The sequence below is a fragment of the Dermacentor albipictus genome, unplaced genomic scaffold, assembly GCF_038994185.2.
Source record: "Dermacentor albipictus isolate Rhodes 1998 colony unplaced genomic scaffold, USDA_Dalb.pri_finalv2 scaffold_14, whole genome shotgun sequence".
Classification (NCBI taxonomy): Eukaryota; Metazoa; Arthropoda; class Arachnida; order Ixodida; family Ixodidae; genus Dermacentor; species Dermacentor albipictus.
In genome coordinates, this window is record NW_027225568.1 from 6,997,540 (window position 1) to 7,023,082 (window position 25,543).

The 25,543-nt window shown below is 46.3% G+C and overlaps 1 protein-coding gene across 9 annotated transcripts in view; it reads right to left on the reverse strand.

Moving 5' to 3' along the window:
- The window catches only part of LOC139051711 (nose resistant to fluoxetine protein 6-like), a 98,827-nt gene extending 74,926 nt beyond the window's left edge, over window positions 1-23,901 (reverse strand). For 7 of the 9 annotated variants that reach the window (XR_011509511.1, XR_011509510.1, XR_011509509.1 and 4 more), the window contains exons 1-6: window positions 22,997-23,901; window positions 21,810-22,021; window positions 19,739-19,784; window positions 7,898-7,982; window positions 2,615-2,706; window positions 1,027-1,206 (exon numbers count right to left, since the gene is read on the reverse strand). Coding sequence is in view for 5 of the 9 variants with exons in the window: in XM_070528691.1 (XP_070384792.1) it covers window positions 1,027-1,206; window positions 2,615-2,706; window positions 7,898-7,982; window positions 19,739-19,784; window positions 21,810-22,021; window positions 22,997-23,246 (865 nt within the window). In the remaining 4 variants the exon portion in view is untranslated. Of the gene's footprint in view, window positions 1-1,026; window positions 1,207-2,614; window positions 2,707-7,897; window positions 7,983-19,738; window positions 19,785-21,809; window positions 22,022-22,493; window positions 22,713-22,996 lie in introns of those variants that run through there. The other 2 variants (XM_070528690.1, XM_070528689.1) reach the window with 2 other exon arrangements.
- Between the last annotated feature and the right edge of the window lie 1,642 nt (window positions 23,902-25,543).

Sequence of the window (25,543 nt, forward strand, 5' to 3'; positions counted from 1 at the left end):
TCTGAATTTTTTCCAAACGACGCTTCGATCGGTATCGACAATCCTTGGCTTTGCCAGCATGGTTTCCGTCACTACGTACATTCCTGACTTTTCATTCAGTATAGAGAAAATTAGCAACGTGTTTTCGTTCGTTTATTTTTTCACCTCATGGTGTGGACCTAAATGTGGTAAGGTGAAAGCCATCTGCCTCGCAGCACAACAGAAAAGTTTGCTCCATTGTTTCCACCATATAGAGGCCGCGGGTTGATGTAAAGTGTCGGTTGTGCCCAAACCACATCCTTGAATCAAAGCAGACTCGAGACTCTCTTACACACTTTTTCTAAATAAAAAGTATCAACCCGTATCGCAGAATATATTGACACGTGTACTTATATTTATCGGGCGACCACGTTTCGCCGCCTAACAAATCTTATCGCACAGCGCGGGACGCGCCTGTGTGTATCCGAAGTTCCGGAAAAGTCATCGATGATTCTATCCGCTGTCTGTTGTCGCCTAACCTGGTGTTATCTGATTTCATCGCGTGACGCGAATAGTATAGAACTTTGTGGAAGGCACGCGGGTACCTACGATTAGTCTAGAACATTCGATGACTACTGTACAAAAGCGGACGCGCTGGACCCGCTGATCAGATTTTCGACGATCGCCGACCGTGTTCGCCGCTATCGTTGAGCTATAAGTGTAGCCTCTTTTGTGGGCAGAGGTTCGCCCAATAAAAGCTAGTTTTTGCCTTTCACAGTATTTCTACTGTGTTCTTTGACGTCACGACCACGTGACAATGTGGTATGCATTCATACCAGCCTGGATAAGAATGGCTGGCACGCTCGTTACTCGGTGCTTTCAGGGCCGCATTCCCAAACATTTCTAACCCTTTAATTGCTCGTATTAGCAATTCTAACCAATCTTGATGCTGAACACCTACAACCGAAAAGGTTTGTTAATTAGGCCCCAGCTTATCACAGAAAGTTCAACGAATAGCCTCAATATAGAAATAAGCTCTTCATCAAATCATCCAAGATGCGAACTCACAAATTACTGGGTCGAGAGCCATAGAGGAATGTCCCAGCACGATCCACAGGATACTGAAGAAACGTAGGCCATGCACGAAGCGGTACTTGTACGAGTCCGACTTGCGGTCCCGATTCAAAGCAAGCAGGACACGCGTGTTTCTGGGCATCGAAAACGCCGTCAGCAAGATGCGCAGCGTGGCTGGTGTGGATAAACAACAAGAAATGCAGTTTCTGAGCAATAGTTCCTGCTGTGGATGTAAACAACGTGAAAGAAATTTCAGTCTCAATTTTTTGCGATTTGTGTGTGCTGCTCGGTGTCATCACTCTTCTGACTGAGCTCTTTGACTTCCCGGCAGTAGAAAGGCACAAATTCTCTGTATGAAAATAACTTGACCCGTAATCACACACACGAAAAGAAACATTCTTACGCTGAAACTCTTTGGGACAGCAGGTGCCAGCAAATAGTGATATCGGACCCTAACATCAAATTAAATTTTGGTGTTTTACCTGCCAACACAACGATAAGAATATTAGGGACACCGTACTAGGAAACCCTGAAATAATTTTGACCACCTGGGGTTCTACAACGTGCACCCAATGCACGGCACACGGTGGTCTTTGCATTTCGTCCACATCGATATGCAGCCGCCGCGGCCCGGATTTGATACCACGACCCCGGACATAGCAGAGCAACGCCAAAGCCACTATGCCACCACAGTTGATATGTCGGACACAATGTAAGCGAAGGCCAGTAGCAAACAGCACGTATACGAAAGAAAATCTTTGTCTTCATTACACATGGTAACTAGGCATTTTATTTGAAGCTAGGGTGTGTCTGTGTGCTGCGGTAGACCATAAGTGCGGTGAGGCTTAACCGAAGCTTGCAGGGCCCGGATAACTATGGCGTTAATGTAACTGCACCTCATCTGCGCATCAGTTTACTTCGTCTGTGTGTGTGTGTCCGCATGCATGTATGAGCATGCGGATTAATGATTAATGAATAACGATTAATGATTGAACTTGAACAACTATATTTTTTTAAAGAGCAGGAACTCGTGAGAAATGTATGAGTCAGAAGCACACTTGTAGATGGACTTTGGAGCAGTGAAATTTAATTCTTTTTTTATGCAGAACGTGTCTCCGTACTAAGCTTTATCTTTTTCTTGTAGTGTCATCTCATATAGCGCGAAGTGCATGGTCAAGTGGCGAACTTCCAGAAACATTTTTCAGCGCACATCTCCTAATTCCTTTCTCTTCCTCGGAATCAGTCTTGATGAAACAAATGCCAGCAGCCGATCCAACACTCTATGCTTTCCTTAACGAGTGCCGCGGCCCTTTACGATATTTCAAACATGTATTTTATTTATATATGATTTTCTTTATTGTACACTGGATATGAACATATAATTCAAGATTTTTGCATGCCTGATGTTTATATTTTATTATTATTATTATTCTTTTGTTGTTAGACGCTGGAAGAGCAGTCATCTGCAGTGTCAAGCCGCAAATTTATGTCACGATGCAAGCAATAAATTGAAACAAATCGTGCAATAATGTTATCCGTGCTGCAATACGGTGGTCATTTAAACACATCATGCAAAACTCACTTCGTGGTGCCGGCTTCTCTCCTCTCCGGGAGCAACAGACGTCGATGATGGTGCTCACCACTGTGAAGAATATCACAACTCCCAGAAAGCAGCTGCAATATGAATGAATTCGTCAAGCGCTGCACGTAAGGCCACTCACTGTATAGGCCTGTGGGAGCTGGTGAGTGGCGTGAGGAATATACCTTTCGAGCTCTGAGAGTAAGCCGTACACTCTTTCACGGAATAATTATAGCATACAGGAAACTCGGATGCTTCGATGGGTTCCAGCGGGCTAACACACCTGCGTTAGGCAGTATAGAAGATGTTGTTATCACTGAATCTGGAAAGTCCAATGAGCTCACATTGTTGATGTGCTAATTGAACGCGTGTAAAGGACAAGTGTGCTCTACATCGGTATCCCATTTGTCCGACGTGACAAGGACATTGGCTCAAAGCTCGTTATGCGAAATGTTTTTTTGCTTTAGTTAGCACTTTCGTGACCGCGGGAATATCATTAGTTTTTGGGTGGTCAAGGAAATAATTGTTTTTTCCTGCCTCAAAAAATGCTTGATGCTAAAATGTATTGTATCAAATTGTAGAGTAACGCAATTATCTTTCCGCGTGTCTTAATTTCAAACTACACATTAAAACAGTATTAGGAAGTTATTTAGAAAACAGGAAATTGGAACAAGAATGAAAAAGATCGATAGAAACATCCATGCTGCTCTGGGCTAAAGGAAGACAAAAGAATCGAAATCTTGCATGTTTAACACGAGCGCCACATGCAATCATGCTCCATATTGCGCTCCGTACGCACCACATTTCTTTCGATACATGGGAAAACATTGGCCCGAGTGAGCACGATGCCGAGGTCCACTGCCGACCGTCTTACGCGCAGAAAACGCCACTCTCTGGGCGCTCGCCGGCCGTTAATTCTTTTGTGCGGTACCGGCCGAACGACGCTGCCGCACTGCAGACAAGAACTGCGGCCTTTAGAACACGCCGGATATACTTACGGCGAATTCGGCATATCGCACCGGTTCGCCCCGGTGTGCTCCGGTGCCATTTGCCGAATTCGCCATTAGACCAATGCGCGGCAGCGATGAAGCGGTACAGGAAGCGAAAATCCCGGCGGGTGCCTGTTGACGTTCCGGGGCGGTCTGACGTCGTACGTACTGAATTCTCACGAATCGAAGTCGTCTTCCAAGTCTGCGCTACTACCATGCTCCGGAAGTTCGAGCCCATTTGCATCGGAATACGCCAAAATTCGCCGTTTCCGCGGAACACCGGCGCGCGACGTCGACGCCATCTTGAAAACTACGAGCGCTCGTCACCCCGACTGCGATGGCGCTTTAATAATCTCCGCGCGGTAGAAAACAGAAACATAAAAACAAAACCGATAAAAATTGTTTCGTTTTAACCCATTATAGGTACCGCTAGCTATCCAAAAGCGCTCGAAGAGTCGCAAAATTCGAAACCATCGTTAACATGCTATCGATGGGAATAGGTACGGTCACGAAAGTATTCGACGCGAAAATTTACTACTATTGTGTTTGTACTGTCCGTCTATTTGCTAATTTGGCCTAATAAATTTGAGACAATGTTCCTGTTCAGCGCGACGTTCTGGAAATGTTCGTTGGGATGTGTGTGAAGCTTTGACACACAATGACGCACTCTTTGCAAATGGCCTCCAAATGAAAATAACGTCATCGTCATCATCATCATCATCACCAGCAGCAGCAGCCTGTTTTGTGTCCTCTGCAGGACGAAGGCCTCTCCCTTCGTTCTCCAATGACCCCTGTCCTGCGCCAACCGATTCCAACTAGCGCCCGCGAATTTCCCAATTTCGTCGCTCCACCTATCTTTTGCCGTGCTCGACTGCATTTCCTTTCTCTTGGTACCCTTTCTGTAAACCTAATGCTCCAACGGTTATCTAACCGGTGCATAGCATGACCTGCCCAGCTCCATTTCTTTCTCTTGATGTCAATTACAATATCGTCTATACCCGTTTTCTCCCTGATCCAAACCGCTCTCTTTTTGTCTCTTAACGTTATGCCTAGCCATATTCGTTCTGTAGCTCTTTGCGCGGTCCTTAACTTGTGCTGAAGCTTCTTTGTCAGTCTCCAAGTCTCTGCCCCATATGTCAGCACTGGTAAAATGCACTGATTGTACACCTTCTTTTTCAATGATGATGGTAAGCTTCCAGTCAGGAGCTGACAATGTCTGCCGTATGCGAGCCAACCCGTCTTTATTCTTCTATGAATTTCTTTCTTTTGATCAGCGTTCCCTGTGATTAATTGACCTAGGTAAATGTACTCCTTCACAGACTCTAGAGGCTGACTGGCGATCCAGAACTCTTAATCCTTTGCCCGGCTATTCATCACTATCCTTGTCTTCTGCCTATTAATCTTCAACCCGATCCCTACACTTTCTCTATTTAGGTCCTCAATCATTCGTTGTAACTCGTCTGGATTGTTGCTGAATAGAAGAATGTCATCGTTAAATCGAACGTTTCTGAGGTATTCACCGTCGATCCTTACTCCTAAGCCTTCAAAGTTTAATAGCTCCAATATTTCTTCCAAGCACGCAGTGAACAACATTGGAGAGGTTGTGTCTCATTGTCTAACCCCTTTCTTTATCGGTATCTTCTTGCTTAACTTTGTAGAATTAAGGTAGCTGTAGAACCTCTGTAGATATTTGCCAAGGTATTTACGTAAGCGTTCTGTCGCCTCTATGACTGCTGGTGTCTCTACTGAATCAAACGCCTTTTCGTAATTTCTAAAATCCATATAGACATGCTTACTGTACTCTACGGATTTCTCGATAACCTGAACAATTACATGGGTGTGATCCATTGTAGAGTATCCCTTCCTGAAGCCAGCTCGTTCCCTTGGTTGATTAAGGTTCAGTGTTGCCCTGATTCTATTCGAGATTATTTTGGTAAATATTTTATGTAATACTGGGAGTAAGCTAACGGTCCTATTACTTTTCAATTCTTCAACGTCTCCCTTTTTGTGGATAAGAATATTTGCATTCTTCCAGTTTTCTGGGACCCTTTCAGTCGATAGACACTTCGTATAAAGAGCCGCCAGTTTTCCAAGCATTATGTCTCCTCCACCTTTGATTAAATCGACTGTTATTCCATCTTCTCCTGCCGCTCTTCCTCGTTTCATGTCTTGCAACGCCCTACTGACCTCGTCACTAGTTATAGGTGGAGTTTCTGTATCCTGTTCATTACCGCTTCTAATGGAGTTATCCTGACCTCTCTGGGTATTGTACATGTCAGTATGGAATTCTTCCGTTTCTTTTACTATATAACATCGAGATTGCTGATGATATTCCACTGCTTATCTTTCAGTGCATACATCTTGGTTTGTCCTATGCCAAATTTATTTCTCACGGATTTCAGGCAGCGTCAATTTTTACGGCTTCTTCACTCTTTCTCACGTTAGAGTTTCGAATATCACTTCTTTTCGCCTTTTTGATCAGTTTTGACAGTTCCGCCAGTTCTATCTTATCTCTTGAGTTGGACACTTTCATTCTTTGTCGTTTCTTTATTAGGTAGTTTGTTACTAGGGAGAGCTTGCCTTCTGGTTGCCTTGGTGCCTCGCCTCCCACTTCCATTGCTGCATCTGAAGCCAGCCTTGTTAGGGTTTCATTCATTAGCTCTGTGTCATCATCATTTCTCTGTTCTAAGGCAGCTAATTTTTTTGTAAGTACCAGCCTGAATTTATCTGCTTTTACCCTTATTGCCTCTAGGTTGATCTATTTCTTCTTGACCAATTTTACTCTTTCTCTCTTTAAACTTAGGTGAATGCCAGCGCTCACTAACCTATGATCACTGCTCTTTACTCTACCTATAACTTCTACATCCTGCACTATGCTGGCATCAGCAGAATGTATGAAATCAATTTCATTTCGTGTTTAACCATTAGGGCTTTTCCAGGTCCACTTTCTGTCGCTACGCCTCCTGAAACAGTCGTGTTCATTTTTCGAAGCTTATTCCTTTCTGCGAATTCTATCATCTCTCCTCAGGCGTTCCTAGAATCGACGCCGTGATCGCCTATCGCTTCTTCACCAGCGTGCTTTTCCCTCACTTTTGCACTGAAGTCGCCCATTACTACTGTTTACTGAGTTTGCAGTTTTTTCATCGCTAATTCAACGTCATCGTAAAACTGATCTACTTTATCATCATCGTGACTGAAGGTTGTAGCGTAGGCTTGTGATACCTTTAATCTATACCTCCTATTAGGTTAATTACGACTACAGCTACCCTCTCATTAATGCTGCAGAATTCATCAATGTTTCCGGCTATGTCCTTAAGGATTAGGAATCCCAGCCCGTATTGCTTCTTATCTATGAGACCTCCATAGCAGAGGAGATGTCCGTTATTCAGCAATGTACAAGCCTCAGCAATTCTTCTAATCTCCCTAAGGCGGATGATATCCCAAACAATATATCTGATAGTTCCTCAAAGAGTTCTGCTAAGGCAGCCTCACTCGAGAGGGTTCGAGTGTTAAACGTTGCAAGGGTCAGTTCCCATTGGCGGCCTGTCCGGACCCAGAGATTCTCAGCACCCTCTGCTGCGTTACAGGTCTGACCACCGCCTTGGTCAGGTGCTCCGCAGCTGCTGGGGACTGAGGGCCATTGGGTAATTGAGTGAGTATGCCGTCCATATCAATTAGAGCAATATGGCAGGCCTGTTTCGCTATTCTGCTGCATTCGGTTCGTTATATCATCATTAAATGCAGAGTGTCGTGCTTCTTCAGCGGCTTGTCCTTACTAAAGAATGACACAGCTGCCTGGCCTGTGGAAACGATGAATGCACTTTTCACGGAATCAAATGAAATTCAGTAGCTCGTTCGAGTTATTATACCTACATTTCTTTTGTGTATTGAGTACACCTACCATACGTTAAGTAATCTGTGTTCATCTGGATTGCCCAATATTCATTTATGATCCACAAGGAAGCAGCGTTTTCCCAACACGCAACGCGACTTGTAGGCATGGCATGATCAGCGAGGGCCGACCGATGTGTGCAGTGAAGGCGCATGCGGGCTTCAGTGGTTGTACTCGCATAAGTGAAAGCTTGACAACCTGTTAGGAACTCATTCGGCAGATAGACTCGGGAAAAAGCTGCACACTGCAAAGATTGCACTTCTGTTCACTTCAAGAGGCAGTGCAATTTTTGTTTCCGTGTGTGTGGCAGTTTCTCCGTGAGCGGAATTTCTTGCATAAGTTTTGAACTATGACACTTTGATGCACCTATTCGACATCACAACATAAAATTCTGCTATGACTTACATAAACACCAGCTGGACCTGGGTGACTTCTTTCGGCTCGTTGGTCGTGCAGTCGCTCACAATAGCCTTGGCTACTCCTTCAGTGACTGCAAGAGTGGACAGGGTTTCTTTAATGCGAGAGCACCAAATGGCACATTAAGCGAATAAGTCCGTGTCTGTTGTCTGGAGCAGTGAAAGGCCGTCTAAATTCCCGTTAGCTGCGACGCCACATCCCGAGCGAGCCTCGACAGAGCAGACCGCGGGAAAGGAAACACCTGCGGTCGCGATAGCGTGCAGGTGCTGCGTTAGAGAAGAGGGAATCGCCGCGACGCCACGTCACTCTCTCTCTCTCGCAAGCTTTAATTACTACCGCGTTCCTTGCCGGCGCAAGTTCTCGCTTGCGTTCGAACTAGGACTCGGTAATCGCTATAAAGAAATAAACGTTAAACAAACTAAAGCAACGTTAGCTGTAGTAAGTGTCGAATCTTGGACCGAACACACAGAATTGGGGTCTTACGAACTGGGCTACGCTTTTTTTCTTGTTTATTGCAGTGGTACAATAATCAACCACGTAATGCCAAACACACATGTTGCACTTGTTTCATATGTGACAAACATTCCATGCGGGGCACCCAATCAGGTACACGCTTTTGCGCTTTTTCTATTTCCATAAATGAAATGAGAGGCTAGCGGAAGTACTCTATAGCGGGACGAGCATCAACATCTGCATGGCGAACAGCCCTGCGTGACGCCCAAATGCTGTGCAAAGTCAGTAACACCACAATATCCTAAGGAAAACCATCCTTGTTGTCAACCGTTAGGTACCTTATTCCCGGTGCATCCAAAGGGAAATACTTCATTAAAGGGAAGCTGAAACACTTTTTCGAAAATACATGAGTTCCCTGCGGCATTCTACAGTTCTTAGACCATTGAACACGAATATCTAGTTTAAACAGGGCGGAAACAAACGCAAGCGGCTGTTTTTTGCAAGACAACGCGCGCCAGCGGCTCTAGGCACCGCGCGAACGCCGCTGTTGCCCGTGATTGGTCGAGATGGCTGTGACGTCCTTCACGGGGATCACCGGTCGCCGCCGCCGTTTCAGAGCGTAGCACGCCGTTCTGGTCTGGCTTCACAGATGAGTTGTAAGCATTATGGAACGTTCTCACGGTCTCTGACAGCTTGTATTTTCGCCTTATGCTATGTTCAGACTACGTTCGTAAGGCGCCGATTTTTCGTAACATACGTAAGCGGAAGCGCAACAAGCGTATGCGTCTAGTTCAGACTGCGAACGTAAAGGTACCAACGTGCGCAATTCTCGCAAAAATCGTGGGTGAGAGTGTTAAAGGGTCGGCAACATTTACGACTGTTATGTTACGACCATTGCGACACAGCCAATGACCGATAAGCTCTCGGCTTTCAACAACCGGTGACGACACTTCCGTCCTCCCGTCTGCAGACAGCTCCGGGCGCGGGAAGTGCCATTCCGCCATTCCGTGCGCACGATTGGCTGTGTTCGTGAAAATTTTTGCAGTGCGCCTTGCGAGACTGTTTTCAGTTCATCTGGTTTATCCGCCGAGGAAATCGATGGCCGCAGATGCGTGCTCCGAACTTCGATGAGTGGTCTCATTAGGTTTTCAAGGAAGCGGAACTGCTGAGGCGATATGCGCATAATGTTATCAAACATCGCAGCGTCACCAACTCGGAGCTTGGCGAAAAGGTTGTGAAAATCGCCGTCCACGGCCCTGTCGAGAAATACTTGCCGCACCCAAACCCTTCTGCGTCACCTTCGTCGTCTTTGGGCGATTGAATACATGACTATAAGTTTGTTTTGAGCGTGAATTTCTTCGATCTCGGCCAGCGCTCGCATGTTGGCAGGAGCCATATTGGACCGCTGGTGACGTCGATTCTGCAGCTCCAAATTTGATTGGCCTGTTGTAAAAGCCGTAATTTAAGCAGCAGAAAATGTGAACAAAGGTGCCGGCTTAACTGCCGTAACGTTTTTTACAGCCGTTACGTTCGATACGCCAAAAGAGCTGTTACGCGCGTTACGACCGTAGTGTGAACATAGCATTACATGCAAGGCCGTTACATGTTCGAACCGACAGCCGATACAGAAAACTATGGCAGCAACGACGATGTTGAGTGTGCCAAAGAGAGAAGTGGTTCTTGTGGGGAAGGAGAAAAGGCTAGCGCTATTTGCTGCAATCCATGCGGGAGCACGGCTCAGCGCCAGCAGGGTGGAGGGGATGGGGTTAAAAGAGAGAGAGAGAGAGTAGGAGGTGGAAAGGTAGAGGGTCGTAGCGATGGAAGCGAAGTAGTGGCCGATCAGGAAGCCCGAGGTGGTGGGATGGCCAACAGCGAGAACGATATGTGCACCTTCTCGCGCATTTGAAATATTAGCTGGTACATATGTTTTTTTTTCATGTAGCTGCACGTTGCAATTATAGGAGACAAAACGCGCTAAAGTGTCACTGGGAACTTGCTGCTGAAGGAATGCCGAAGCACTAACTTCTCATTAGATCGTAAAGACCGGTGCAATTCCGCGATGTCAAGCACCTTGCCGCTGCTTGTCTAAAGTTCGGTGGTTTTTTGCGTGTTGATACGCGATCGCGAACATAAGTACCGCGTTTCAAAGCGTGCCCATACAGTGCTGCGAGGTACAGTCATGAAAGTTGCTTATCATACACATCCAGATCGAGATGGCCAGAGGCATTATATGTGCAATATTCAGACTATGGTTCGACGACTTTTCTATTGTGGCTCGAACAAGAATCGGTATGCATGCTGCATGCTATTGTTGACATACAGATATTAGGCAGTTTTAGCACCGCCGTGTGGTAAACACGGTAACGTTACCGTAACTGCAACCGCACCTCAAATGTCGCTAGGCAAGCCTAGCAACGCTAGCAACAACGCGTTTACGCATTGGTCGTAAGGCTATCCGGCTACGCTAAAACTGCGTTAACAGACGTTCACGGCTGCAAATGTTCGCATTTCTAGAGTGAATCAATGTGGGCACCGGAACACCGGAATTGGAATACCGATTACCTGCATCGGTGTCAAGCTTCGATGATAATCACTGTCGCGGAAATGGTCCGAGCACAGCACAGTTGATTTCGTCGGCACGAAATTCTCTCTCCTCACCACACGGACCCACTGTGCTGCAAGCTTCTTGTCCTTTGGGAACATGTGACACACAACATCATCTCACCCGCGTGTGTTCGCACAGCCGAATGCTGCACAGAACGAGGGCATGTTGTGTGCCCTTGGCTGTAGGCACTCACGCAGCACTGAAATGAAGCACAGTTCACGAAAGTCGCAAAAGAAAGCAAACGTCAGCGGCGGCAGATCTCTCGTAGCGTCGTTTAGCAAAGCGCAGGACGGGAAGAAACACGCCAGCACATGCCAGCACGCCGGTCCGCCGGCATGCTCCCCGGGATTGACGTCACTCTCGCGGGTTCTCTCCTCCGGCTGCCTCCTCACCCGGCACTCCGGCAAGCGACGGGGGCGTGTCCGCGGGGGTTGGATTTAGAAAGAAATTTCCGCCCCTTATAATAACAAAGCGAAAAAAAAATCAGTACCGTAAATTATTAGGTCTGTTCTTCCCAACCCTAGCAATTCATGAAATTGAAAACCGTTTCAGCTTCCCTTTAAGGTCCTTTGCAGGAAATCCCGGAAGAACACGTCATGTCAGCATTCCAGTGACATGTTCAATCGTTTCTGGTTTGTGGCACAATGTAATAGTGGTCATACGCAGAACGAAGAAGCCCTTTTCAGAAAGCCATGTCTTAACTGGCTAAACGCCTGCATTTAAGTTAAAGAAAGTTTTCACCCCCCGGACGCACAGCCATGCTTTTTACACGTTTCAGCACTTTTCGCCAAGTTCCTCAAGAGAATTGAGATCGGTGCAATGAAATTAGGAGAAAAAGATTATAAATCCTTATACAATTTTGGGGGGGATACGGTGCTTAAAATTTCAAAAGAAAATAGTGCCTTCAGGAAGCGACACGACTCAACAGCTTCTTTGACGTAACCCTTTAGTCGACCTTCCATTTTACTGGAAGAGATGACAAACTGAGGCGAAGCATTGGCCAGTCATACTTGGCAAACTGTGCGCAAGAAAGGATCCTGTACATCCCGAAGGTATAAAAAACGATCTACGAGCTGTCTCACAAATAAATGCGATAAACTCAAGGCCCCCTGGCATGCACGCCGAAAAAGGTTTGTCCGACTTTTCCGTTCCCATGTTGATCCCCGTATAAACACGGCAAAAACCCGATGAAATCTTTGCACATTCGTTAGAGAATAGTGGAGCACTCACAACACGTACCATAATTTACTAATGAAAAAGAAATTGCGAACTGTAGCACGAGCAGAAATATACGAATCTTTGGCCTTCCATTTTTATGTTTTTTCTCGGTTTTCGTCTGTCTGTCTCCGCCAGTAAGGATCGCTGTGGAGCCCCCCCCCCCCCCCGAAACTTTTTCGTACTGTGAATGTCATCATCATCGTCATCAGCCTAGTTAAGCCCACTGCAGGGCAAAGGCCCCGCCCATACTTCTCCAACTACCCCGGTCATGTACTAATTGTGGCCATGTTGTCCCTGCAAACGTCTTAATGTCATCCGCCCACCTTCTTGCCGCCCCCTGCTACGCTTCCCTTCGCTTGGAATCCAGTCCGTAACCCTTAGTGATCATCGGTTATCTTTCCTCCTCATTACATGTCCGGCCCATGCCCATTTCTTTTTCTTGATTTCAACTAAGATGTCATTTACCCGCGTTTGTTGCCTCACCCAATCTGCTCTTTTCTTATCCCTTAACGTTACACCCATCATTCTTCTTTCCATAGCTCTTTGCGTCATCCTCAATTTTCATAACCATTCAGAACCATTTTCATAAGCCTCCAGGTTTCTGCCCCGTAGGTGAGTACTGCTAAGACACAGCTATTATACACATTTCTCTTGAGGGGTAATGGCAACCTGCTGTTCATGATTTGAGAATGCCTGCCAAACGCCCCCCAACCCATTCTTTTTCTTCTGGTTATTTCAGTCTCATGATCCGGATCCGTGGTCACTACCTGCCCTAAATAGATGTATTCCCTTACCACTTCCAGTGCCTAGCTACCTATCGTAAACTGCTGTTCTCTTCCGAGACTGTTAAGCTATACTTTAGTTTTCTGCAGATTAATTTTTAGACCCACCCTTCTGCTTTGCCTCTCCAGGTCAGTGAGCATGCATTGCAATTGGTCTCCTGAGTTACTAAGCAATGCAATATCATCAGCGAATCGCAAGTTGATAAGGTATTCTCCATCAACTTTTATCCCCAATTCTTCCCACTCCAGGTCTCTAAATACCTCCTGTAAACATGCTGTGAATAGCATTGTAGAGATCGTATCTCCCTGTCTGACGCCTTGCTTTATTGGGATTTTGTTGCTTTCTTTGTGGAGGACTACGGTTGCTGTGGAGCCGCTATAGATATCTTCCAGTATTTTTACATATGGCTCATCTGCACCCTGATTGCGTAATGCCTCCATGACTGCTGAGGTTTCGACTGAATCAAACGCTTTCTCGTAGTCAATGAATGCTATATATAAGGGTTGGTTATATTCTGCACATTTCTCTATCACTTGATTGATAGTGTGAATATGGTCTATTGTTGAGTAGCCTTTACGGAATCCTGCCTGGTCCTTTGGTTGACAGAAGTCTAAGGTGTTCCTGATTCTGTTTGCGATTACCTTAGTAAATACTTTGCAGGCAACGGACAGTAATCTAATCGGTCTAAAATTTTCCAAGTCTTTGGCGTCCCCTTTCTTATGGATCAGGATTATGTTATCGTTCTTCCAAGATTCCGGTAGGCTCGAGGTTACGAGGCATTGCGTATAAAGGGTGGCCAGTTTCTCTAGAACAATCTGACCACCATCGTTCAACAAATCTGTTGTTACCTGATCCTCCCCAGCTGCCTTCCCCCTTTCCAAAGCTCCTCAGGCTTTCTTTACTTCTTCTGGCGTTACCTGTTGGATTTTGAATTCCTCTTAGCTATTCTCTCTTCTACTATCATCGTGGGTGCCACTGGCACTGTATAAATCTCTATAGAACTCCTCAGTCACTTGAACTATCTCATCCATATTAGCAACGATATTGCCGGCTTTGTCTCTTAACGCACACATCTGATTCTTGCCTATTCCTAGTTTCTTCTTCACTGTTTTTAGGCTTCCTCCGTTCCTGAGAGCGTGTTCAGTTTTATCCATATTATAGTTCCTGATGTCCGCTGTCTTAGGCTTGTTGATTAACTTAGAAAGTTGTGCCAGTTCTATTCTAGCTGTAGGGCTAGAGGCTTTCATACATTGGCGTTTCTTGATGAGATCTTTCGTCTCCTGCAATAGCTTACTGGTTTCCTGTCTAACGGCGTTACCACCGACTTCTATTCCGCACTCCTTAATGATACCCATGAGATTGTCGTTCATTGCTTCAACACTAAGGCCCTCTTCCTGAGTTAAAGCCGAATACCCGTTTTGTAGCTTGATCTCGAATTCCTCTAGTTTCCCTCTTACCGCTAACTCATTGATTGGCTTCTTGTGTATCAGTTTCTTCCGTTCCCTCCTCAAGTCTAGGCTAATTCGAGTTCTTACCATCCTATGGTCACTGCAGCGTACCTTGCCGAGCACGTCTACATCTTGTATGATGCCAGGGTTCGCGCAGAGTATGAAGTCGATTTCATTTCTAGTCTCACCATTCGGGCTCCTCCATGTCCACTTTCGACTAACCCGCTTGCGGAAAAAGGTATTCATTATCCGCATATTATTCTGTTCTGCAAACTCTACTATTAAATCTCCTCTGCTATTCCTAGAGCCTATGCCATATTCCCCTACGGACTTGTCTCCAGCCTGCTTCTTGCCTACCCTGGCATTGAAGTCGTCCATCAATATAGTGTATTTTGTTTTGACTTTACCCATCGCCGATTCCACGTCTTCATAAAAGCTTTCGACTTCCTGGTCATCATGACTGCATGTAGGGGCATAGACGTGTACCACCTTCAATTTGTACCTCTTATTAAGTTTCACAACAAGAACTGCCACCCTGTCGTTAATGCTATAGAATTCCTGTATGTTACTAGCCATTTTCTTATTAATCAGGAATCCGACTCCTACTTCTCGTCTCTCCGCTAAGCCCCGGTAGCACAGTACGTGCCCGCTTTTTACCACTGTATATGCTTCTTCTGTCCTCCTAACCTCACTGAGCCCTATTATATCCCAATTACTACCCTCTAATTCCTCCAATAACACTGCTAGACTCGCCTCACTAGATAACGTTCTAACGTTAAACGTTGCCAGGCTCAGATTCCAATGGCGGCCTGTCCGTCAATGTACCGCCGACCAAAGCAAGCCCCGGTGCCGGAAATCGTTCAGGATTTTGTCTAGAATGTCTTTTTCATGCTCGAAAAGACATTTCACCGCGAAATTTGCAAACTCCGGCTGGATTTCGTGGCAACGCCCAGGCACCGGGAGTCACATAACACAAGCAGCCCCATCCGAACACAAAGGTTCAATGGCGTTTTGATGACAAACGAGCTCACCGCGGCATCTCGCGGAGGCCGCGGAATCTACGGAGCGCATAGATATATATTCCGAAACTTTATGGGTATAAATCTCATAAACTTTAGATGTGAAAGGTGCATTCACATTTCCAAAGTAGTGCTTTAGATTTTCAATTCCAGAACCTTGTGGGTGTAATGGCGTTAAAAACATTTGACGCCAAAGGTGCATTGCCTTTTCTAAAGTCAATTGCATTGGAACATACAACGCGACAAGCCAAATCAGCACACTATTAAACAAGTTGACTAGGCGCGCAGCGAGGTCCGATGAGACGAACCGTTTTGGTGGTTCATTCGTGCCGTCATGTCACATAAAAAAATATCAATTTTTTTTTTCACCTATACGCCAAAGCATCCAGGTTAAGACACTAAAGCCAGCCAAGGTAACTGCGTTCTTATTTCTTTTTCCCCCTTTGACTCTTATTCGCGAGAACACATTGAGCGTCTTCAATTTTTCGGTCTCGCTGCCCTACCCGCGGGCTGCCAGAGGCTGCCAGAGCGCATACGTTTATCTCGTGTTGCCCTGACCACCGCGCGGCGCACTTCGGTGCGTGTTCGGTCTGCTCTGGCCAAGTGGATTTTCGCCTGGCAGAGTTTTAGACGCTTTCTGGCTAGCAGACGAAAAACAGAAACAGTGGTCACTCGCCGCCATCACTGTGGGGAGTCAACGGATTGCACCCCGTTCGCTTGAGGACAACCTCTCCGGAAAGTCTTGGCTCGCCGGTGTACGATACCGAGCAGTATGCGTATGGTTTTCTGTGGACGAAGCGTCTCAAATTTTTTTCGGTATTCCTTCGGTAGCCACATTAGGTGCGCAAAGAAGGCATTCAATTGGGGCCAACATATATTCCTTGGGGTTTTTTAATTTCGGTGCCCCGCCCCACTAAAGGAAAAAAATACATTGTTGCGGCGCAGCGAATTGTTGCACGGTGAAAGTTCGATTTTGTTACTTCTTCCTTTGCGGAAAGAAATGGGCCACGGGACGCTTCAGTTGCCGGATACTCATTACATTATTGCGATAGCCATTATATGGGCACTCCAAGCGCATTCCTGCTGTCACCGTCGCCCTCATGTTTCGTATAAAGTCCAAGGGCGATAACATCGTTACCGAGCGCCGCATGCTGTATGTGCGAGTGAAAGCGTACGTGAAGGGGGGGGGGGGGCTGGAATGGGTGAGACAACGATGGTGACTCAGTTTTGTGTGCGCAAAGGAGAAAAGTGGAGAACAAGCTAGTCATGTTCCGTCGCGTGCGATACATCGGGGGGAGTGAATGGAATGGGGGCGGTTTCTAGGATTCTGTGAATCTGTGATTGCGCAACATGTTTATTTGCTTCGTTTGACGCATTATACACCGTGACTTTTTCTTAGTACGTACATTTATTGCAAACTTATACGTGTATTTAAACTTCTTGTTGGGAGATTTCGTGTATACGTGCAGTGAACTTTGTTTCCAGTGGCACTTTTTTGCCCTTTATCAAGCTCTATCTTCGCATTTGTATATCTCATTGCATCTTCACATTTCTAATGTACGAGGGCTAGTCAAATGAAAGTGAGCCTACCCACCCCACGCAATAATGGTTCGGTTCATTATCTGCGAGGTATATGCGTAGAAGAGAGGGATGTCTCATTTACAAAAGTGACACGCAGGTGTGAGGATAAAGGTTCTGTAATGCTCTCATACATTCGGTTGAACATGGTTGCGTGACATATTGGAAACTCCAAAAGTTGAACAGCGTGGTGCCGTGAAGTTTTTGACTGCTGAAGGTATTCCGTAAAAAGAGATTAGTCGCCGTATGGCTGCCATGTACGTTGAACATCGTATTTCACTGGCCACTGTGAAGCGTCGGAGAGAGTGGTTCAAAGCAAGACGTAAAAGATGCAAAGACGATCCAAGACGGGACTAAAGCCATCGTGAAATCACCCTTGACAAAATTGCAAAAGCTGATGATATGATGACACAAGAACTGAGGATAAGCATCGATGAAGTGGCAGAGCGCCCGCACATCAGTCACAATTCGGTTCCCGCCATAATTCATGAACGTCTTTGTCATCGGCTTTTGTGTGCGCAATGGACGCCCAATATTATGAACCACCGCCAGAAGACGGAGAAGTTCGGCGCTGCCTTGACTAATCTGATCCGGTATCACAATAAGGGTGACGACTTTTTGTCTGCAATTGTGATTGGGGACGAACCATGGTGCCACTACTACGAGGCTGAAACACGTCGGCAAGGCTTACAGTGGAAACATTCAAATTCACCACGCCCAAAGAACGCAAAGGCCATCATTTCCGCCGGAAAGGTGTTGTTGACTTTTTTTTTCGATCGTCATGGACCATTACGGATAGAATTCGCTGAGTCTTGAGAGACTATCAATTGTTTTCGATACTGTGAAACGCCGGAACGGCTGTGTGTTGCAATCAAGAAAAAACGATGTGGGAAATTTACGAATGGGGTCATCTTGTTCCACGACAATGCCCGTCCCCACATCGCTGATGAATTTAATGCAAAACTGGCAACGTTCAAATGGGAAACACTGCAACATCCGCTACACAGCCCAGCTGTCGCCTTGCGACATCCACATTTTGGGCAACCGAAAAAAAAAACAGCTCAAGGGAACCCCATTCGTGTCGGACGATGACGTGAAAGAGTCAGTTGCAGACTTTTTGAAGCAGCAGCCCTAGGAATTTTATGAGACCGGAATCACGCGACTCCTTAGTCAATGGGACAAATGTCTAAATGCTCATGGAGACTACTTTTAAATAAAGGACCCCGTTTGTCATATATTCGATCTGGCTCACTTTCATTTGACTCGCCTTCGTATATTTTGCAGAACTCCTGCTTTTTAGACGTGCTCTCTGTTGCGACTATAATTTCGGTGTAATTACTCACGATACACGACCGGTGACAACTGCTCCTGCGTAATACATTGGATGAAAGCCAGCGTCGTTGATATTTTGCACTGGCCGTTGCATACGTACATGAATGTAAACACGGTTCTTGAGTGACAAAGTTTCATTAACATATTTGTCCTCAACTTGTTCATTTCATGGCCTTTACATTTTTCATATCAGCGGCATGCACTGCTTTGCTGGTTTCGAACTGATATAGTTCTAAAGTTCGTGTGATATTTTCTTACCTTATTAAATAGACAGAAAACATGGAAGCATTGATATCAGTTATTCTGAACACAATTTTCGGCACATACGAGTACATTCTTTTATGAAGAATGATATATTTTACTTGTTTTTACGGTGCGTAGCGTTCAAGAATTCGTTTGCAGCATTTTTGGCAATGGCAATGCATTTGTTATTTATGTATTTGATTCCTCGCCAAATTGTTGAAGAGGAATCTTTAGCTCGGCCCCACTCCGACGCGGCCTATTTCAATACATGTAAAACGCAGAAACGTTTTTCTGAGATAACCTCTGGATCGCTTTTAATGAAACTTGTTGCATTTGAGACAGAAAGTTAAATTGTAGTGTCTGTTGGAAGCGAAATTTCGATTGAGGACCTGAATTTTGTTTGAAACATTTCAAAAAATTTGAAAGTTCGAAAAATATAGGAGCACGACGTTTACAAACAGCTCTGCATCAAGAACTGATATCGCGGTTCTGTCAACGGCATCTATTATAACAGTCAAAGCGGACAAATTTGGTATGTCAATTTGTATCTTACGCGAATTGGTTACGTTGTGTACAAAGGTTCTGCAAAAGCCGCGTTTCCATAATACTAAATTTTTTAGATTCATGTGTAACATACCAATTGTGTCCGCTGTAGATGTGCTATTAGATGAAGTTCACAGAATTGTGATATGATTTTTCATTTTTGAGTTACATAGTTCTAAACTAGATAACTTCGTTTCTAAAAATTTGCTAGTTTGGCCAATTTTTAATAAAATATTTACGACCTACATGAAACATTCGAAACCAGCAGTCACTAGAATTCCCTCCCCCCCCCCAATTTTTTCTTTTATATGCAACAAACTTCGTCAAATTTGGTGCAGTGGTAGCCGAGAAAAACTAATCCACTGCACTTCCGCTTACCTCACAAAAGTGTTTTAGAACGGTGTTAACCTCGGCAATACTTTCGAGATTTGAACAAAAAACAGCTATATCGTATTCATAGGCCAGAACGCGTGCGTCACATGCATGAACCCTGAAGCCACTAGTTGTACTGCGGTTTGTAATAAGGCAAAAGCTGATGATGATGAAAAACAGGCTGATGATGATGATGGTTATGATGGTGATTGGCCTGAGTGGAGACCACCCTCACCCTTGCTATCAGACCCAGCCGGTGTAGAGTGGGGAGGGGGGCTGGACTGAAATGGAAAAAAGCGAAATGTTTGAGGTTTGAGGTTTATTTATTGATTTCTTTCTGTACATCAACAGAAATCGAAGCAAAAGCAAAAGGCTATGCAGCCTGACAGAGGCTTTTGATGCTGTATACCCGCCCCGTGGCAATTTTACTCCATCGTCATGGTTCATTAGAACCGTGCGTGCGTGGTTAGGGATTCTGGGTCCGGTGTCAACAAATCAAGAGCCGAATGGACAATGCTAATCACACGCAACAGTTCGGGATTTGCCAGAAGGCTGGCAGCTTTTGTGACAGTGCGGATACGAAATTTCGTGAGCGATAACTTCGTTTATTCGACGCGTGGTTCGTTCATGTGGATTCCCGTTTGCGGGCTAAGTTAAGCCAAGTTAAACGTAGCATGAACATTAAAAATATTCTCGGGTGTTACATGCTAAAACCACAATGTTTTTATTATTGGAACGTGTCCGCCGTGGCCGGGATTCGATCCCGCGACCTCGTGCTTAGCAGCAGCCCAACACTGTAGCCACTAGGCAACCACGGCGGCTTATATATTTACAGCGTATTAGCAATTGGCAGGAGTGCGAAGTACAAAGAAAAAGCTAGATCTACATTGGAATATTGCATACTCGTAGTAGTCGACATTGCTGTATTTATGTATAAGCGGCTTTTATATTGTTACCTAGCTGAGCCCAGTACTCCGGCTAACATGAAAGCCATATCGAGTTTCACTGGTTCGCATCTGTGGGACCAGTGTTACACATTACCCTTGAGACTGTAATGCATCGAGCTCACTCAAAACATCGCCTTCCGAGACAGTTCATTCATAGATGAGGTTTAACGTCCGAAAGCAACACTGTGACGCTTTAACGGATGACGTGGTGGAGGACTTTGCTCCCTGGCGTGTAACGTGCGCCTACACCTAACCACAAGAGCGTCCTCGCATTCCGCCACCAGCACCATTGTGGCGAGTGCAAGGCAGCAGTACATACGGGATGGGTCGATAGTAAAAACACTTGCGATAACATGCCGTCCGGATTGCTTCGGTGTGTTTATTGACACCATTGGGCCCGTCTCAGGGTAGGAAATGTTCATGGCTTTAGAGGTTCCATCGTCCACACATGTTGCCGGCTCAAAGCTTGCTTCGGCACTTGACAATGGCCACAGCGACTGGCGATATTGTACAGTGCTCGCGGAATGAAACGCGACAGGGAGCATATACTAGAGCCCTGCATATATGCAAAGTACTCGAAAGTACCATGTCATCTCAATAGGAATCTGGACACCGACGGTGACGGGGACTCCGGTCTAAATGTACGCGCCAAAATTACGTTCATGTGATACGAACTGATAAGGGTGCAAACTGAAGTATGAGCATTAGTTAGCCATAAATTGACGCGTTTCATTCCGTGAGCACTGTATGTGTGAGTTGCGATAAAGCTCCACGAAAAACGTTGAGAGCGTAAGTTACAGTAGCGACATGGCCATGACGTAGCGCATGCTTAACTCAAGCACCTTCAAACCGGTGACCTTTCAGTTCATAGCATATCTTTCCCGTGCTCTACGAGTGCTAAAGGTACCATGTAAAAGGTGCTAAAGGTGTAAAAGGTGCTAAAGGTGTACACGTAAGAGAGTTTATACACAACTTATATGTTCTTCTTCGTTGTCGTTTTCTTTGGTTCTAGGAAGGTAGTCGGGCGTCTTAGTCGCAAGTATTCTGTAAGTGGATACAACCAGGCATCATTGTGAAATTTCAGTAAGGTTCTGTAGTTGCAGTCCTATCGAGCGCCTGTGCTCAAGTCAACCAAAAATCTAGCCCCTCATTCCTGCCTTTATCCTTTTGGCTCAACGGCAGGCTACTTCGTGGTACGTTTTGCTCTGTTTCGCTAATACTAATTTTTCGCTCTTCGCTTTTCATAGACAGTATCATGCAAGCAATGGAGAAGTTTCTGTGGTCTGTGACTCCTGTTCTTCAAGTGACATTCTATTGATACACGCGCCACCCAGTTGCAACAAACTCTGGCCAGCTCACCCGCTCGTGGGCCATGATGAAGTTAGGCAGCATCTCGTCAAAGAATGAGGTGTCATTGGCCATCTTGACGTAGACGTTGCAGTACTGGCCGCGCGCCACTTCGCCTCCGTTCCGGTCACGGGCCACGGTCTCGATGCACTCGTCGAAGGAACCCAGGTCGGACCACGTGCCCTGGAACAGCCCCGTCGGGTACTTGGCGCTTGCGTCGATCACTGCGAGGGAAGATGCACCATGGTCGGCCGGTTGGTATCACACAATTCATCTAGAAACCTAAATGCAACTGCACGTTGCTAAATGAGAAAACAAGAACAAGGCATACCCAGGCATGTGGTCCGCCTATTGACCCCAAAAAAGCAAAATTGACATGTTAACAACGATGGCGTGGTGGGCTAGTTGGTAAAGCGTCTAAAAGGGTTAGCAGTGCACACGGACGGCGGCAGAGAGAAGAACAAGACAAAGCACTAATTGTAGCTCTGTGTCGTGTTGTTCTTCACTCAGTCTCCGTCTTTGTGCGCTGCTAACCCTTTAAGATGAGAACTTCATTCTTTTACCCATGCAAGTCACTCAATGCCCTTAATTTCAAACAATAGGTAACACTCTTTCAGAGAAACGTAGCGAGGTGGTCTGGGATATGACGCAAATTCACTCTAACAAAACAGCTTTACACAGAAGAACGCTACCAACCATGCGAAATCAAATACGCGCCGAGTTGGCATACGTTCCAGGAATGCCGACGGCTCATGGACGGGTAACATGTCGCGTTTGCTCACAACGATGACGCGTACCTACTGGGGGTACTGGTGGGCTTGCGGCATTTGTCACATCTTGGCCCTGAAGCAGTACTGCAACATACCACGACGTTTGGTTTTCTTTCCCTTTTCTGATGGCGCGGTATGCGGTAACTTCTTCCTCCTTCACTTTGTTTACCTCGTTGTGTCTGCCGGAATAAGACGGGCGCGAGGATGACGGCTGGAGGAGAGGCTGTTCATGCATTGACTAGTTAACACGAATGAAGCGCAAGAAGGAACATTTGCGTGGAACGCGTATTTTCGCGATAAATCGCAAGAAAAGCTCAGGGCTGTCTACCAAATAATTTGCATAAAATATTTGTTTTTCGGCTATCCCCAGTTGATAAAGACGAGCTTGGGCTCGTGTTCTCGCGCGATCACGCGATCTAGCGTGCTCACGCGCTCCGCGTGGTAAAAGACGAAAGGGAACGAAAGGACACGTCAGCGGCCAGAGCAGCAGCAGCCACCGCAGCGGATGGCCCCGTTCTACAACGCCATGCAGGGCAGCGCTCCCGTCTCGAAAGATGTCATCCACCCACGAGCACCACATGCGGCCCGCCGTCGTCGGGCCCGGCGAGAAGAGCGCGGTGGCCCGCGCGCCCAGCATCCATCGGGCACCCGGGCTCCTTGGAGCAACGGCGGACTCCATCGAGCTGTTCCGGCGACGCGAGGTGGTCCACTGGCGCAGGAGGCCACGCGGCCTCTCCAGCGCGGACGTCACCGCCAGGAGCGAGCTCGGCGCTACGCGGAAGGTCAACGGGTGCCGCTGCAGGAGGCCTCGCACCGGGCCTCGCTTCTCCGCCGAGTGCTAAGCGGACAAGCGGCGGCGTCATCGCCGAGCGGGCACGTGCCGTGTGCATGAACAACGGGAGCACCGGGACGTCGCTCGGGCCGAGGGGGCGTCGCTCCTGTTGCTCGCCTGCGCCCCGGGCCTCCTACTGGCGGCGAGCCCAGTGCACCCGTCCGCGGTGCGCCCCCGGATTATGCTCTCCATCACACCGGGGGTGCCCCTGCCGATGACCTGTCCGCGCCGGCACTGCTCGCCGCAGCCCCAGCCTGCCCGGGCCACGATGCAGCAGCGGTGGGGCCTCATCCGCCGGGCCAGAGGGCGACGTCACGGGCCCTGTTGAATCGCTCGGCTCGCACGACGCGGGCTTGGGGTGTCGGTGCTGCCGTCCTGCAGCACCAGCACCCCGATGTTTTTTGCGAAGGCTGCGCTGACTAACTTTTTTGCAGCGTGTTCTTGTGTGATTTTGTGTGTTTCAATTTTTCTTTATTTCAAATTGTACATAAAATGAAATCTATGGCAATGGTGTTTTGTGATTCTTCGCAGGCGACGGTCTGTTCTGAGACCGTCGGTGCTTGGTATTTTTAGCGCCGAGGCGATATACTAGTGGCGGAGATTTAGGTTCTGAAACTTGCTGCGTCTTCTAGAGACAGTGGAGCAACAGTGCCCGAAACGGACTAGCTGTCAATATATCGTGCAACTTGCTGCGTCATCTAGTGACGGAACAATAGGCCACGAAATTTGCCGTGTAATCTAGTCACGCAACAGCAGGACTCTGAAATTTTCTGTGTTGTCTTGTTGTCGGCTTGCTATGCAATTAATGCATTTTCACGACGTCTACGTACGTAGGCGTTGTATGCGGAATTGCTGCTCTTCCACAGCTGAGGTTAGCGCAGTTTCTGCATTTTAGCACTACTGATCTTAAATAATAAACGTAACTTCTGCAATACAGTGTGTAGCTATATTTCTTGAATGCTAATCTCATTACTGTTGATAGAGATCGTGAGATAGGTAGATGTACATACATGTAGAGCCTAGACGTTAATAGATAGAAGATGATGATGATGATGATGGCCTCATATTATGGCTCATACCCACACTCGGGGATTGGCCAAGAATAGCGTGCTGAAACGATTGCCTATTCTATTGCAGTGTTACATATTGGATGAGAAAACAGGAAAGAAAGGGAAAAATATTAAAACAAACAAATTACAAAAGAACAATCACAAGTTATTCCTTTTGTTGGTTGTATCTAACCGCAAACCGCATCAAACACGTCCCTATGGCTGACCCCTATAACTGACGCACCGAAAGATAGTATGATTTCTGATGATAACATTAGCCCTGATTTAGCAAACGGAAGTTCTAGATTTCTTTTTCTTAACAATTTGTATCGCCGACATACAAAAAATAGTGATCTAGTGATTCTGTTTCTTCGCAGTATGGACACAGAGGCGATAGCGTCAGACCAGTCCTGTGTAAATATAGGTTTAAAGGAGGGACACGGCAGCGTAATCTCGTGATCACTACTTCTGATTGTCTTGATGGACACCAATGGATTTTCCATGGAAATTTTAGGTGCTGAAATTCTGTCCATGTCATTATGGATTCATTGACATCTCTATGAATTGAATATTGTCTATATCTAATTGCTGTTATGTGCACCACTACTCGAAGAACCGGCATCATAGGTCCACTCATGGATTATCGTGCTATTGAGTCTACCATTTCATTTAAATGTAAGCCAAAATGGCCAGGTACCCATAATAGTTTTAGAGAATTACACTGTGGAGGAACTAATGTTAGAAACGTCTTTAGAGTTGCCGAATTGGATGAAGCTGTGGACGAAGTACAGACCGAAAGGTAATCTGGTATAATAACCGCACTTATTGAGTTCGAAGGCAGTTTCCGAAGCGCTAAAATCATTGCTAAAACCTCGGTTTCAAGAACGGGTGTGAAATCAGGCAGTCTCAAGGAGAATGACCAGCCAAGCGGAAGCGAGAAAATGCCCACGCCCGCCTTTTCGTTGTTCGCCTAAGCATCTGTCGCTATTATGTTATTTGTTTGTACGTGCGCAAGGCAATCTTGCAACAGGTTATTTAACGAAGTGGCTGATAGAAACTTCGAGTTTGGGGGGAAAAATGTCATCAAAATGTATC